The sequence below is a fragment of the Pogona vitticeps genome, chromosome 2, assembly GCF_051106095.1.
Source record: "Pogona vitticeps strain Pit_001003342236 chromosome 2, PviZW2.1, whole genome shotgun sequence".
In the NCBI taxonomy this organism is placed as follows: Eukaryota; Metazoa; Chordata; class Lepidosauria; order Squamata; family Agamidae; genus Pogona; species Pogona vitticeps.
The window spans coordinates 224,564,729-224,581,983 of NC_135784.1; the positions used below are offsets into that span (position 1 = coordinate 224,564,729).

The 17,255-nt window shown below is 36.9% G+C and overlaps 1 protein-coding gene across 22 annotated transcripts in view; it reads left to right on the forward strand.

Annotated features, from left to right (window-relative positions):
- Positions 1–438: 438 nt before the first annotated feature.
- MPDZ (multiple PDZ domain crumbs cell polarity complex component) overlaps positions 439–17,255 on the forward strand; it is a 127,703-nt gene continuing 110,886 nt past the window's right edge. For 10 of the 22 annotated variants that reach the window (XM_072992114.2, XM_078384973.1, XM_078384971.1 and 7 more), the window contains exons 1-3: positions 2,933–3,075; positions 4,189–4,355; positions 16,312–16,533. In XM_072992114.2, the coding sequence (XP_072848215.2) occupies positions 3,051–3,075; positions 4,189–4,355; positions 16,312–16,533 (414 nt within the window). In that variant the 5' untranslated portion in view covers positions 2,933–3,050. Of the gene's footprint in view, positions 1,018–2,932; positions 3,076–4,188; positions 4,356–16,311; positions 16,534–17,255 lie in introns of those variants that run through there. The other 12 variants (XM_078384968.1, XM_072992117.2, XM_072992119.2 and 9 more) reach the window with 3 other exon arrangements.

The following is a 17,255-nucleotide window of genomic DNA, read 5'->3' on the forward strand; positions in this document are numbered from 1 at the left end:
TTATGGGTATTTATGTTATTTATAATATAGTGGGCTCTTCTTTTCCGCTGACCATTTATATACAGTGTCTACAGTATATTCTGGCTAGCATGGCGAAATACTTGTGACTAGAGATGGGGATGAACTGCAAAAATGGTGGTTCGCTTTGGTTTGTCAAGGTTGAGATGGTTGACAATTGAAGTACAAATTTGTTCATCAGTTTTTCAGGCCATGGCTGTTTTTTTTTAAAAAAGCTGAGAACCCCTGCCCTCCACTCCCTTCCCACTGCCCCATCCCTTCCCTAGCTTTTCCACATCTGTTGCTGCCACCACAATCTTTGCAAAGATGAGCCTTCTTGAAGGGAAACAGGGCCACCGTTTGCAAAGATGGCAGCGGTGGCAGCTTCCCTTAAGACAGCTGATTGGTGGGCACATAGACAGACTGGGCAAACCCCCCTGCCTGCCTGAAGGAAAGCCCCTTACTGTCTTTGTAAACAGCAGCCAGATTTCCCTTCCGGCAGCCTAACCTTCCCTCTCTGCTTGAGCCCCCAAAGAACAGCTGATTTTCAGAGACATAGGCAGAGAGGGAATCCCCTATGAATGAATGGACAAATGTGAAATGGTTATATTCATTCCTTTGTATTTTTCGGGGTATCTAGAACTGATGAATAGGTAGGGGCGAATATCTGACAAATCAGATATGTCCCCATGTCTACTTGTGATTAAAGCCTTGTACAGAAATTAATTCCAGGAGCTTAAAAAAGGGTACAGTGTGGAGCTCCTTATACTGGCCTTGTACGCATTGTGGCTTCTCTACCCTTCCAGTTGTTCATGTTGGGCAGCCTGCTGATTCCACAGAATTCTAAACTATTCCTTGGGTGGGGGCAAACCTGTGTATGCTGCCCTTGGCACTTGCATCTCCAGAATTAGAAGCCTTCTCTCTCTCTCTCTCTCTCTCTCTCTCTCTCACTCACTCACTCACTCACTCACTCTCACTCTCCTGAAGACAGACGAGACAAATGACAACATTTATGTTTGCGTAAGTTCAGTGTACACTTAGACATACACACACAAATGCATGCACTTTTAATATCCCATTCCTTTTCCTCAGACGTGATGTATTTAGAAAAGCAATGTTTATTATAAATCGCCTTGTTATAGAAAAGTAGTGTCTGAATTAACTATTTAACATATTCCTTACAATTCTGAGTGATAGATAGGCATGGTAGGACACCTAATTTGCATTCTGATCATGACAATATTCTTTTGATAGTTGTGTCCATAATTTTGCTAATAGAGAAATCATAGATATGCATCATAGTATGTGTAAGATGGAATTTGGAATATCTGCACAAATGATGGAGTGGTGCATTTCTCTCTGTATGTGTAAAGAGTTTACAAGTCTATCCCTCTTGTCTTTTTCAGCTGTGAAAAGTGTACTATTTGCACAGTAAATAATGTACTAATTTTGGTCCTATCTAAAGGCTGCTTTCCCATGATACAAGAGCTACCTATTGAGTATGAGGGCTTGAATATAAATGTTAATTCTAGTAAGGCTTAGAAAATGCAGTGGCTGCAGTAACCAGCTACAGGATAAAGCCTATTACTGCACTTACTATCTTTGGCATCACATGTTTGTTAATCTCATGCTATAGTTTCAAAGGTATTTATCTAAAATAGGTTTGTGAGATGTTACAGTACCAATGAATGAAGCACAGTCAGGCTTCTGGTTAGAAATCACAGTTGCACAAGAATTTTTTTTAATCTCTTAGAGACAAGTTGTAGATTTATGCTCGATTTTCTTCAGTGAAATATAGCTGGAATGATAACTGATTTGCAAAAACTAGTTGCCGAATCATCTGAAGACCTACAATTGCTCTGTGTTGAGATCTCCAGGTCTCCTTTATTTATGGTTTTTGGGTGCACTCACGTATATATATTTTTAAATGAAGACAAAAATATTATTTAAAGAAACTTGCAAAAAGTTCAGAGGATCATGAAAAAGCAACCTGTTCACTTCTGACTTAGGCTATTTTTTCTTCACCAACTTTTCTCTGTCATTTTCTCCGTTGTGGTGTTTGCCCTTATTTTTATTGTTGTTGTGTGCCATCACATTGCTTTCAGCTTATTCTGACCTATGAATTAGTGACCTATAGATGCTCCTGTGATTAACAAGTCTTGTAAACGAAAAATGCTGTTACTTAGTAGAATTTGGAAACTATGTTTACAATATCATAACTTAATGTTTAATACAATACACAGTGATATAAATAAAAGCAGGGTGGATTTGATTTAAATCAGATTGATTTAAATCACAATTTAAATCAAAATCTAAATGATTTAAATTAAAAATAGTTTTTTTGACAATTTAAATTTAAAAAACATTTTTAAATGTACTTTAAATCAATTTGATTTTTAAAAAGTCATTGATTTTTATCAACCTTGAATAAAAATAAATCTTAGTACTGTGCTTTTCATGCTGGTGTTATATCTGGGACAGTGCACCAGTTGAATTTCACATGATATAACACCATAATGATGTTGCTTATGTCCTCTGTGCGGTTGCACAGATAGATAGGGCTATAAATTAGTTCAGTATCATTCAAATGGCATGTTATTTTACTTATTTTCTGCACCTCTGAAAATTCTGTTAATTGTAGCCCAAAAATAAGTAACTTTTTCTAACTTTGTAAGTAATACATTTTTATAGGGGTTAGAACTACTTGAATTGCAGTAACAATAGATTCTTCTAGAATTATCAATCCTGGATGCCATACCATCTTGATAGAGTATTTGTTTGTTTGTTTGTTTGTTCATCCCCCCCCCCTTCTAGACAATGTCTACTCAGGGTGGCTTAAAATAAAACATATCATAAAACAGTTAAAATAATTTAAGTCAATGGTATTAGTATTGTTCAAGATGGGCAATGTGAGGAAAAAGTTAAAGTAAGTAGTAAAAGTTAAGTATCATTTTTTTCACCTTGTATTTTTTTTGGGTAAAGTTGTTAATATCTTTCTCACCCTCTCTTAGCTCCTGCATTAACTCCCATTTGGTGAAGTGGAAACTGAACAAATGAAAGCCATGCTGGAAACAATAGGTAATGTTAAGATACAAAAGCATATTTAAATACTTAGTCCAAGATTGTATTGGATCCTTGCTCTGACAGAAGAAGTCCATCAGTGGATCATAGAAAAGACAATCTATTTGATCTTGCAGAACCCCCATGCATCTGCAACTGGATGCTCTGCTCTTCCTTCTTCTTTCCTTCATAGCAGTTGAAACTCTGCTTCGGATACTGAGGGTGGATGGGGGCTATGTGACGACGGGAAGTCTGTTACCTCCAAGATTTTATAACAGGTTTATTCCATCATTGTAAGGACCCAGTAGTATCTTAACCCATGTATATTAATTTCATTGTAATATTAAACAGCTAGACTGAATTACATGAAAGACGCATGGTATATTTACCAGAGAGCTGTTAATTGAGATAGAGCCCAAGGGATGATGTTGAGGCTCATTAGCAAAGATGGCTGACAAAATAGAATTAACTGTGAAGATCCTTCATATTGAGTCAGCATATTGATTCATCTGGCCCTGTGCCATCTACTTGCTGCTCAGGATTTGAGGCAGAACTGTTGTCAGACTCTGTTATGTAAGATCTGTTAGACAGAGACTTGACCTGGATTTGTCTGTAAAAGATGAATTTTCCCTTTTAGTCATAACCCATCCATTTGGATGTTGGGTCCAAGCATCTGTATAAGAAAACCAGTTGTAAGTGAGAGAATTGAAGTAGGTGGAGGAGGAAAAATGGGTGTCATTGGGACAAGACCAAGTCCAAGACAGATAACAAGACCATGAAGTATGAAAGGAGGAAGAAGAGGCTACATGGGTGTGGGTTGAAAGCTGAAGCTTATCTGGGACAGAAAGCCAAAGGGCCAGACAAGATGTGATTTTGATTCTAGACTTGTGCCTAATATAAACAATCCAGAGGATAGGAATCTGGTTGGGTTCCCCCCACTGGCTTTGTGCTGTCATAGGATTTGTGGAAATTCATCAGCTTTCCTTTTAATGTTTAAAAATTTCTAAACACTGAGCCTTCACATGTAAATATAAGTGGTTCCATTGAATTTTAAATGCCAAAGAACCAGCCATTCTTAAAATGCATGTTAAATGCATTAAGGCCATTAACTAATACTGAATATCCTTTCAGATACACACCGTGCCCTCCTGGCAGTAGAACGCCTGCAGGCAAAGTTACGGGAACGAGGTGATACAGCAAATGAAGAGAAGTTGAGCTTGCTGAAATCAGTGTTGCAAAGTCCTTTGTTCAATCAAATCCTAAATCTTCAGGCTTCGCTTCCACAGTCAAGAGATCAGGTAAGACAGAAGCAATTTGGACAGAAATGGAAAGTGCCTATGAGAGTTTATGAAATGTTTTTATGAGGTGCCTTTTTCGAACACCTGACAAAATTGATGTTGAGAAGAAAAAAAGACTTAAATTTGAAAGTCAGAATGAAAGATTTCAATTGAAGGTACCAAATCTGCCACCTTTGCATCTGATGTATACATACTGTTTTTTATAAATACAGTATTGTTGTTCATGAAGGATTAATGTACTGTTTCACGTATTAGTGTTAGTAATACTATTTTTATTTGCTTGGTGTTCATTTCAGCTGATAGGCATCATTAGATAGATAGATAGAATAATCAAGTAAAGTTAAGAATATGTATTTGCACACTCGTCCAAAAAGTAGTGAGGATATTTCTATTAGTGGTGAATCTGGGGTAAGTAATACAGCTATTTTTATGAAGCTCTTTGTGATTGAAATAGGTAGGCCACATGTTAAAATGTAAATTATATGCATGCCTAAGATATTGTTTGGCTCCCTGTCATGCCCCATCATTGGCTACAACTGATATAAATAGATAGATTAAGGCTGAATTTCTTTATATGCTTACTTGGAGAAATCTGTGTTGAAAATAGTAAGATTTATTTTTGAGTTAATTTTCCTACAGTTGCATTTTCTAGGCTTCATTTGGGCATTGTGAGCAATTGGGGTAAGAAAGGTTAAGTATGGTTTGAATTAACAAAACATGGTTTGTAGTTGCCCAAGAACCTCCTCAAAAATTGGCTGGCAGACCTTGATTCGGCATAGCTTCAGACAGTGCAGCATATATAAGGTCTAGAATATTCTTTAGGAAAAATATGTACAAGCAAAATCCCATTTAGGCATGAAAAGAATGTAAATATGATATAAGATCAGTTAGTACTAAACAAAGTAGTAAGATATAATTTCTGTAATCCTGTTGAGCATTTACACAAAAGATGTAATATTTTAATGGTAAATTTCCGTACATTAAGAAATCTCCATGGGGATTATCTGTTGTGCATTACCATAATATCTATGAAGAGTTCTTAACTTACAGCAGTTTGCTGCTAAAATTATGTCATTTGTGCCATTCTGTAACACGATTTTGGCCATTAATACACAAATGAGAAAATTCTCAGTAGGCCTTTTTTGTGATAAAAACTATGACAAAATAAGCTTTTAACAGTGGCCTAGTAATATCTAATACAGAGGAGATTGCAAGTTTTTGCTTTCATTGTTAACTCTTATTTGGAACACCCCCTAAATCAGTGGTCCCCAATGTTTGGCCTCCAGATGTTCTTGGACTTCAACTCCCATAAATTCTGGCCAGCAGAGATGGTGGTGAAGGCTTCTGGGCATTGTAGTCCAAGAACATCTGGAGGCCCAAGGTTGGGGACCACTGTCCTAGATCACCCAACTGTGGTGAATTTCAAATAACATAGCTTCAAACCATGGGTTGTAAAAACTTATTTGGACTAATCATAGTTATTATTAACCACAGTTTCAAATTGAACTTACATGAGAATTAAAGTTAACTGAAAATAGTCCAGTCCACTGCAGGCCACACAATATTCTCTACTACTAAGATTGTCGAACCATCACTGCAGTTTGCCTTTGAATTGCAGCTGCAATTGCAACAGTATTGTGTGCTACAGGAAGGTGGCAGAGCTCCCTTGTGCCCTATCTATCCCTACAGGGAGAACAGGGCATAGTCTTTACTTCTATACCACCCTGAACATGCCTATTCCTGTCTGATTTTCGGAAGTAAGCAGAATCAGATCTGTTAGGTGTTTGAATGGGAGACCACCAGTGAATACCAAAAGTCTCAAGTCAGAGTTATGAAGGAATCCTGCTAGAAAACTCTGAAAAGCTACTGCCAGTCAGAGCTGACAGTACCAAGCTAGTCTAGTAGTCTGACTTAGTATATAGCAGATTCCTACATTTGTATTTTCCTTGCAGAGGGCAAAGTGGAAGAAAGTTTTCATGTGGTCCAGTCAAATGTCAGTGGTGTATTTATATTGCCATCAGCAGTCCTGCATTTTTGGGCTTAAGGCGTGCATGTGGCACACAGGCCATATATTGTCCATCTCTGTGCTGATTTGTGCAGTGACCTGCCCCAGAAATTCCATTCAAATAACATGTAAAGCATGATCAAACCAGAGAAGTAGTACTAAGATTTTTTTAGTACAATACTTTCCCCCCATCCCACTACCAAATAGGTGTGTGTACTTCATTTTGTTTGTGCTTGTTTTGTGAGTACTCTTATCGTTTTATCTTATTTCACCAATCAAAATGTTTTAGATTGGAATTGAAATATAGAGAAGTGTATCTATTAGCTTTTTAACTACAGAGGAAGGGTGAGGAAGGAAGAAATCTAATGTGAAGCCCTGGCAAAAAAACATGTTGAGTGTGGGAGTAAATCATTAGTAATGAAGGTGCCATTCTGACCTTTTCCAGGAATTTGCTGGAGACTGACTAGAATGTTGTGGGCATAAGAAATGGAAATCACTTCAGTACTGAGCATTTTCACTCAAATGAATGGGATACAAATGTATATGAGTGGTAGGAAATACTTTAAATTATATGCTGGATATGCCATTACTAGGCGTACTCATAAAGTTATTTCATCTGTGTAAATCAGGAGCAGTGAAAAAAGTAATTGTTAGGCAATTCAATTCTAAGAGTAGTATAATTGCTATATATCTCAATCATTAACCACCTTTTAATGATTGTAGGAAGAAGTAGAATCATCAGAATGTTTTACCTTTGTTTGTTATAAATTATGACATCTTGTATATCTAACTATAAATGTAGCTATTTTATCCTGAGGCCAGTTTTTCATCATTGTAGTTCTTCTACTTTTCTGTGCTTTCTGTCTTCTATTCTCCTTTGATATGGATTTCTGAGGCTTAGTTGTAAAGAATTCTGCTTGTGAGATATGGAGTTTCCTTGCTTGAGAGCCCAAAGGCTGGGGAAAACAAAGATTACTACATTTATTATTCATTTTAATGTAAATGTTCTGAATGTTTTTGCCTGTGCTCAGATGCCTATTGATAGGTGCCTTGTAAGCTTTTTCATTAAAATAGAACAAGATTTATTGTTTAGAGTTTCAAGTTGCAAAGTAAACAGATAAACAGGAACAGAATCCTAACAGTTAGTGACTAAACTGAGCTGGATCAGTACTCTTTCAAAATGGGAAAGTGTTATCCTGCCTTCAGCACTCATTTGCATATTAACACACTAAAAACATAGACATATTTTTCCTCTGAGCACTGCTACTCTTTATTGGCTGTCCATTCTGTAACTCTGATGCTGCGGCAAAAGCCCGGTGCTTGAAGATAAGGGAGAGGGGGGGGGGAAAGAATAAATACAAATAAATAAATTCTGCTCTTGTGATATGATGAACTTCTTAAGTCTTAATTTGATTTTTGTTTATAATTTGAAATATTTAAACAGTAATCGCTCTGAGCTGGCAGCCCAGTCTTTACTCTATCTGGGTTTGTTTGCCCCTCCTTTATCAGAATAGCTCAAAGTTGTGCTAATGAGAAAAATCCCTTTCCTTGGCTGGGCAACATTCTTCAGATACTTTTCATGCACGTTGGAAGACAGATTTTAACAGGGTGGAAAAGTACAGACTGCAGTACAACTTGTTGTCTTCATTGTAACCTTTTAAATCCTATTTCTTCTTCCTTCACAATTTCAAGGTTGTTGAGTTATTTTTTTAAGGTGGTGTCTAGAATCAAAGCTGCATTCAGATGTATAGTAGCTTAGTTTCTCTTGGTTGGTTGTCAGTTCAGTCTCTGGTAAAAATGTGAGCAAAGATCTTGCTTCACATTCCTCATAATGATTTGGGTTTGAGATGTGCAGAAGATGTTACATTTCTAAAATACACTCTGGTTTTACTGCTCATTGTTGTACTCACAGCATGACAAATCATCTGAGTGATTGTGAATGGTCCCTGTGGGAAGAGATGGATGTACATTTACAGCACATGTAGAAATATGTTTGGAATGATAGGGCTCCAACGTTCTTGAATGTTCAGTCGAAGTAACTAAGAGTTGATTCTTGAGATATTGCTGCAGTTTAGAAGCCACATAAAATATGACAATTCAGAAGGCTACAGAGGCACTGCTCAAACCCTCTTGCCTAGTTATGCTACACAATATGAGAGGCATCATTTCTGGAGGCAAATTGCCCTAAGTTAAGAAATCAACATAGGCATTATATATTGCATACTGAATTGTGTACGTTATCATACAACTGACAATATCTATGGTGATTTCTTTAGTTTGTGCAAATTGCCTCCAAAAGTTACACCATTTGTGTACCTATGCAAGAGGATTTTGGCCACTGTATATACGATGTAGGAAACCTTGGTTGAAATCCCCACTGAACTGTGAAACTCATTAAGTAACTTAAGGAGAGTCATGAGCTCTTAGTGGTTGTTTGGAAATTATTTTCATATTTGCAGTCATCATTTGGTTGACCTCTTCTGACAAGCTGCAACAATTATGGCTAGTTGGTAAGAGGTCTGGTATGCCATTTGATGTGATCCCAGCAGCCTTCCCCTATTTTGCCAATATCATGAAGTGGTTTAATAAGACAGCCACTTCAGGATATTGGCAAAGTAATCATTTCTTCAGTTCCATGAAGAGAAACAAAAAAATTTTTTTTTAAAAAAAAAAGTATATATTGGGCAGTGAATATATTCACTGTGCTTCTTCTTCTTCTTCTTTTTAAAAAGAAAAATGTAAAGCTTCATCCTGGAAGCTTTCCTTTGCTTTTCTTTTAAAGGTTAGTTGAGAAGCCTGCCCAATTTGGCTATCTGTGCATCTCTCTCTCTCTTTTTCTCTCTTTGTGTGTGCTTGGGTTTACGAGGGGGCAAATGAAACAGTGGTGGCAAGAGGAGACATAAGAGAGCAACAAAAAGAATTTTTGTTTTTCTCTTAAAGATCCAGGCAGAAGCAGGTCACCAGTTTTTCTCAACACACACACTCACACATATGTGCGCGCGCACACACACATAGAGCAAGGTGAGATGAAGATTTCCATTTGTCTTGTTTTAAAAAAATAATGCAGCAAATATTCACTGCTCAGTACACATTTTAAACATTGTTTTCACTTCCTTGGCCGTTCCATGAGGCCAAGGAAATGATTAAGCCACTTCACAATACTGTATTAGCAAAAGACTAATTTTTGATCTCTTTCCAGTGATCACACGCACTGGAAACAGAGCAATTTAGATTGATCTTACTTGCACCAAAAAAGTAGAAGCCCCTGACAGGGGCCAGCAAGATGTGGCTAGGTATGTCTTGGAAATGACTTGGTTTATGCCACAAATTGCATCATGTGATTGCTGTCAAAGGGAGCAAACCAACCAGTCCCTCCAGTGGTCCAAACAGCGGGCTAAATGCCCATCTGATTGCACTCACAGTCCAGGGAATTTGGGGCAAACAAAATACTTTCAAGAGGGCTCCCACTTGTTTAGTGTCCTATCTCACTACAATCCCAGTTTCATGATGTTGTTACACCATGCTGGTGAGGCTCATTTCTAAGACTGACCTTCATTCAGTAAGTTGCATCTCCCAAAGGGCAGGTTGATGGTACACCTCAGAAAAACATTCAAAGAGAAACATAGATTGATCTTCCCCTTTTTTTCCTATGCCCCCGCTTTCCAGCTCTGTGCAAGGAAAGGCGAGCTTTAAAAATAAGACTTTGATTTTGTTGCTTGAAATGCTGTTGCCATAAATGTAATTGAAATTGATTTCTTTTAATTACTCAAATTTTAAACAAACCACTGAAAGTATAACTTGATAGCAATAAAAGTTTAACTATAACTCACAAATGTATGTTTTATCATATATTTTGGCATCAGAGATTTCTTTTGTTTGTTGCCCAATTATGGTAATACTGCAGATGTTATATATATAGTGAAAGAAAAGGCAATTGTGGTGAATTAGCATAAGGCAATTTATAGAACAAAGTGGTGTTCCTTTTGTACAGTGCTTACATAATTACTTTGCTATGAAATTATCTCATGATTGAATTATTGTGGGCTTATCGTTGTGGAAAAAACAGTTTATGTTATGTGCCGTGAAAAAGAATTAGCCAAAGCATGAAGAAGTTACTTCTTTCAACTACTGTACCTAGAATTCCCCCCACTAGTAGGGTTGTAGCTTTTCCAAGCTTTTTCACATCTGCGAACAACACGTTTGCTTTATGGTAATGATTCTCTACTTTGTACATATTACGCCAAATGAATACGTACAGACATCAGGGTACACTCGTTGATGACAACTCCCAGCATAAGGCATCCATTACTCATGTGTTCTTCCCTGTGGAAAGACTTAATTAGGATGAGCATATGCTGGCATTCTTTTTGCAGTATCACAGCTGCATATTACCTGGGGGAGGAGGCGAGCTTTACATTCATGATATTGGTTAGAGTTGTACAGATTTGTGGTTTTTTTGGACCGCATTTACCACAATTCCCTAGGTGGCATAAGGGTTACAATTTAAAGCTAGAAATCTGCACACCTCTAATGTTGACAATATAGTTTTATGTCATATTTGAAGAAATGTTTCTGTTTCTATAGATATATAATTTGGACTCCCAGATTGGAAGAGCTTCTCTTTCAGACTGTATTTCCCACAGTCCCTACTACCCTCAAGACTCTGGAGTTATAGTGCAAAAGAGTAATGCTTTAATTAGACTTGCAGAAAATGGAAGTGTTACCACATTCATGACTCATGCTAGTTCCTTTTATATTCATTTAAATTCCAGACATGTGTTGTGTTACAGCTGGACAATAGTACATCTGTGTCATTGAGCAGCAAATCAAATCAACATTCTTCAAGGCAATTCTAAAAAGGTGGGCAGTCGAAACAAAAATGTGTAACTTTGAAACTGGACTCCAGCTCCCAAGTTCTGATTTTTTAACAATAAAACTGTTCCCCCTATGCAGAAATAGGCAATGCTAAACATCCTCAGATTTAAAATAGCTCACATAAATTGAAAAGACCAGTCTTGCTTATGTTGAAAGAGAATGGTTGGCTCCACCCCTTTTTATTTGGAAAATGCAGGCTGCAGAGGCTGAAATATTTGTCCTTAAACTAGGCCTTTCAAAAAGTGAATTTGTTATAAACTGAGCAATACTAAATGGAAGTAACAGAGTGACAGTTCTCTAGAAGGGTAAGTATTTTGCCATGTATCTCCAGGGAATTAGCATGCATTGCTCACTAGCATTCACATTTTTAAAAGCCATAACAATTGCTTTGTGTTTGTTTGAGAAGTAGTTAAATGATGAAAAAAGGAGTCCGCTTCTGAGATTTTCCCTTGCTTGGTGTCACTTTATGAATGTGTGTGGGCACAAGAGGTTGTCCTATAAACACTCTTGGCTGCTGCCAAGAGTGTCACCATTTAGGCTGCTCTTTGCTATGTAAAGTTTGGCATCCTTTTTTTCCGCTGGCAACGTACGTGCAATATTGTGCAACAATATCAGGCCATTTTCTGGCATTTTGGATTGTGGATATTTATTTGTTTTATTTATAGGCCACCTTTCTTTCAATAAGGGCACCCAAGGCAGCTTATTTATTTGTTATATTTATACAAAAGCACAATTATCCTACATAACTGGAGTTTTTTTTAAAGAATTAATTTTCTGTGAATGTATTGGGCCCATGCAATTATTAGCATAGTTTATTCCTTCCTGGTAGTTTCTCTTGGCCAGTTGATGGTGAGATGGGAAAAATAATGAAATTGCCTTTGGCCTTCTGTTATTATTTATACACATATTCTAGCCTGTGGGACTGCACCATACAGTAGTCATTTGCAGTGCATATGAGTGGGGGGGGGGAGTTATGTTTCTGTGCTGTGCTGTTATTTTGTTTTTTGTTGATTTTTTTTTTTTTTTTTTTTTTGCAGTCCCAGCGCCTTCTGATGGGGCTTGTTTCATTGTTTGTTTATTTTTTATTATTTTTATTTTTTGCAGCCCCACACCTTTGGGGCTTGCTCCATGGTTTATTTGTTGTTGTTGTTGAGTTACGTCCATAAATCATGGTCGTAAGTCAAGGCACCACTGTAATGCTCTAGGTGGAAATTTAAAACTTTGTGTGACTATGAATCGTATGAACTAGCTTTGGTCATGTCACTATCTCTGTGTCTAATTTCCTCAAAGAGTATTTATGGAAGATGTTAAACTTATAGAACACAGTGAATTGGATCCCAGCTTGGTCAGAGTAGACCCACTGGAGTTATGTTGGTTGTGGTGCTCCATAATGTAAATGTGTTTTAAGGTATTCTTAAGTTAATGCAAATTCATTGTAATAGAATCCAAAAGATGACATCATCCCTGCCTGTCAATCGGAGGATAGAGCAGGAGGGGCGGAGCAAAAAGGACAGTTAAGACAGCTGGAAGAGACAGTTAGGGAGACAGTTAGAATGAGATAGGGATAGAGTTGGAATCAGAGAGAGATAGAGAGAGTTAGGGACCACAAGATGTTGAGAAAGTGTTTGGGTTTAGGAATAGATAAAAAGGGGTTCAGAAAAGAAACTGAAAGATTAAAACACACATGTAACAGGCAGAAATGAACTTATAAGTAAAACATGGGAGATATTGATTTAAAGTACACAAGAGTTCTAAATATCAGTGATTGAACACATGATTTATTATACATGAATACCTGAACCAGTTATATATTGATTTCATTTTTATTTGTTCATTAATAAAAGAATGTTTAATTGAAAACCTGATTCCTAAGTTATATGAGCAACTCCTGTGTGTGTGGGACCTGAATTGGTATTAAGAGAATACCTGGTGGCAGCGAAAAGAGCGTATTTACCTTTGTGGAACCCAAAGATATAAAGGGCACAAAGGGGGATCGCCACATTCATATATAGAGAATGTGCAGTAATTGTAAGATATTTCATATACCACTCAACCACTCAAACTCATTTTTTGATTGAGTTGGTTTTATCTTTTCTTTCTTTGCCTCTCAAATTTGTGACTTGAAGTCAGAAGCTACTTTGCCTGGCATAGTCTTTTCATATTAATCTAATCCCCTTTGACTATGCAACTCAATTTCTTTAATTAGCTTTAAAAATGAAGATGATTAGAGTGGAGTGCTGCTATCAATTACTGTGGACAACTTAGTAGTCAATAATACATCAAAGCTCTGCTAGTCTATATTGTATTTAAGCCTTTATAAACATCCTAAATCTTACGTCAAGCTTTGGCATTTTATATATAGAGGGAGTGTTCATAAAATTAAAGAGAGTATAGAAAAAAAATAGTCCTGAAAATGAAAGTGCTTTTGAAATTAAGGCTTGAACAATAGTTTATTATAGTCACTTCAAAACAGTTAGCCAGAGCTTCTGCTGAGCAAGGTCACTTTATAATAACATCCTGACAGTTGAACATGCTTATGTTGGAGCTTTAAAAAAATGGAGGTGGCCTTTGTAGGTCTTTGTAGTACCAATATTTTGGAGCTGCAATATTCTGGTATTCCAGTGTCTTCATGAAACAAGCCTTTATTCCTCAACGCTTTGCAGAATTTTAGTCAGAACAATGATATAGTAGCAGCTTGCCAGATTCTGTTACAAACTTTTGAAGTTCTTAGTGAGATTTTTATTGGAAGTACCATCTCTCTGTAGATGCAAACTAGAATAAGACTGGCTTGACTGGATGAGAATACAGTGGTACCTTGGTTTACCAATGCCTCGGTTAACGTAATTTTCGGTTTACAAAGCAAAATCCATTGAAAATAATGTATCGGTTTACATTTTTCCCTGGGTTTTTTTTGGGGGGGGGTTTGGGGAGTACAAAGAAAGTTTCCCCAGGATGCATTGTGCTGGGAGGTTTGTAGCACCACCCCCATTCCTATGGCAATCCACATTTCGGTTTACGAATTTTCTGCATTCCATAACATCCCGTAGAATGCATTAAATTCATAAATTGAGGTACGCCTGTATTATTTAATAACTTTTCATCTATGTGCATTTTTATATTCTTAAAGGCTAAAGATTACTTAAAGTTATGTCATTTTTATTTTATAGTGATGTGTTTTAAAGATGTGTTCTCTCCTTTTTGACTTTGATTGAAAAACACTAGGTTTTATAACCTAAAAAGGCTATAAACTCTCATGTTTTAAGAATGTAAGCTAGTGCAATTTGAAACATAATTAGAACATGATTGAAGTTCTGCCTACAACTCAAGTTTCATTTTTTTGAATGTACTTTCGTTTGCAACTTCTAATAGTTGTAAAAATTGGGGATAGCAATCATGTAGCTTTTCATAAGTTGCAATGATGTATTTTTAAGTATTTATGCCTCCAGTTTTTCTCATACTGTAACTGTAAGAATGTTTTCAATACATTTTGATTTGTTACTTTGAAGTGTTTTTGTCCATATGGAATCTTGAAGCAATGTAAAGAAATAAAACTTGTAGATTTAGATAAGCTTATGTTGCCTGGCATCAATGCAGCACTGAAAACACTTACACCTTGATATTCAGATGAATTTTGATATGATTGTCAATTACTATTTGGTTTCATTCTGGAATTAACCTGTAATTGGGATAAATGCCTGCTGTGATGAACATTGGCTTCTGATTTGTTTCCTGGAAGTCCATAAAGTTCTGTAGGACTCTTAGGTTCAGGTGTCAGTTTATATGACCTGAAAACAGTCTTGAATTAGATTTAGAAGAATTAAGCTTCTCCTTTCATTCTTCTCTACCATAATTGATCAACACTCATACCAGAAAGACATAAACCTTCTTTTGACTCTTTGTTTTTGAAAAGTAGCAAGGGAGCAATTTCTTCTTCCTAGAACAATTTCTTTCAATTAGGAGAATTGTGCTGTGTTGTTACATGAGAAAGGAGACAAGGTTTAATTTGATCAAGAATGGAGATTTGCAAAACAGTGAGGACTAGAATTTCAGTTTCAAGAAAAGCAGTCCTCAAGAAAATATTAATATTAAAGTATTTTATTTAGTATGACTAAACCTAGTCTGTTGTAGAATGACCTATCTGTGTGATTCATTTGCTCCATCTTAGAGCTTTTCCTGATGTTACGTCGTCAGATCATAGAATCATACAGTAATTGAGTTGGAAGGGACTTATAAGGCCATTGAGTCCAACCTCCTGCACAGTGCAGGAGTTGACATGACAGATGATTGTCCAATTTTCTCTTGAGTGTCTCCAGCACTGGAGCATTCGCCACCTCCCGAGGTAATTGGTTCAATTGTCATACTGCTCTAACAGTCAAGAAATCATAGGTACAACTCAAGCGTTTTAAAATCCCATTCATTTATTACAATGTGGCATTTTATTAGGCTATTATCATTGGCTGTGTAAGTTGCAATTGGAGTAGGCCCACTTGAAGCAATAGAACTTATGGAGGAGTTGACTCACTAAATCACTATTGATTCAGTGGGCCTATTCTAGTGCATTGTACTATATTAAGCAACAGGATTTTGGTCAGAAGCTCATCTATTCTGATCCTTTTACCTATAAAATGGTTGAACTTTTTGTTTTAATGAAAGCGTGCTCTGTTCATAGGCTTTATGTCTGTAGAATATCTGTGAAAGATGTTATGTCTTCTGGTATAGCTCCATCAGTGTAAATGTAAGTGCTAATTACATAACCGGAAAAAAATCCCACTGGCTTCTTAACCAGTGGCAGTTTGTGGTGGCTAAATTTTATGTCAGTGGAGTTACCCCATCCTAAATATATAATAAGATTCTGGCCACTGAATCAAAATGATCACCATTCTCATGACGCCAGTGTGTATAGTATTATACAGTGATTCTTTGATTTATTTTAGTAACATGATGAGTGTCTTGACTCTGTCTTGAACATGGGACATTATAAACCCCCAGTATTAGTTTTTGAGTGTTGTTGTTGTTCACTGTTTTTCCTCCTCACCTTCGTAATTAAGATGCAGTAATTTTGTAAACCATTTTTAGGGAAATGTTGCACCTTCTGCCTCTTCGTCTGCGGAGTTCCTGCAGGTTCCTCATCATAGTACCGTTGAGGGTTCTTCACTCCACAATGAATCCTATTTGTTGGCTCAGCAGAACGGCAATCTTTCCAGTGGGCTAGGGATTGCTGCACGGTCTGTCACCCCTCAGTTTAAAGGAAAGTCTGCCAATGATGAATTTGAAATACTGATCAGAAATATGGCGCAGGTAAGATCCCGGAATGTGAATGATTTAGTACTTTTAGATTTCTGAAGAAATCAGAATCAGAAGAAATCAGAATGTCTATAGCTTTCACACTCCTCCCCAGTCCGTGTTTGCTGTACTTCCCCCTACCCCCATTACATGGGTTTTCCACCTTTCTTGCATTTTCAGAGTTAACCATGTCTGAACCTTTTCTAATGGTGACCTTAATTAATTCAAGCCCCATTTTACAAACCTATTATAATGTCAGAGCTGGCAACAACTGCAGCTTGTTATCGTTCCAGAACAGATGCTAACTGTAGTTAGTTCTGAAACTGAAAGGAAGGAGAAATTTAGAAAAAAATAGAATTTGGAAGGAGTATCTGAGAAAAATGCAATGGATGTTTGAGCCTCTAAGATGTCCAGATTGTTTCAATATGCTAATCTGCACATCTCTCTGTTACATTGGCAGTGGGGTTATTTGTTGCTTACCTGTTCATGGTGGAATCTATGGTTGGCTTCTACGGATATAGTCTCTTCAATTATTATGGAACCACAATGAATGATTTCTTTCTCCTCTGTTTTCAAGTCCCCTCCATATATCCTTAATAACTTCAGAAAGGAGGGAAACGCTCCACAGCGTGATTTTAGATGGCAAGGATTGTTTTCTGGTTTGTGTGTGTGTTCTCTCATGTTAGCAGTTTTCTGCTAGCATGACATAAGATTTAGAACTTACGTTGTATTACATT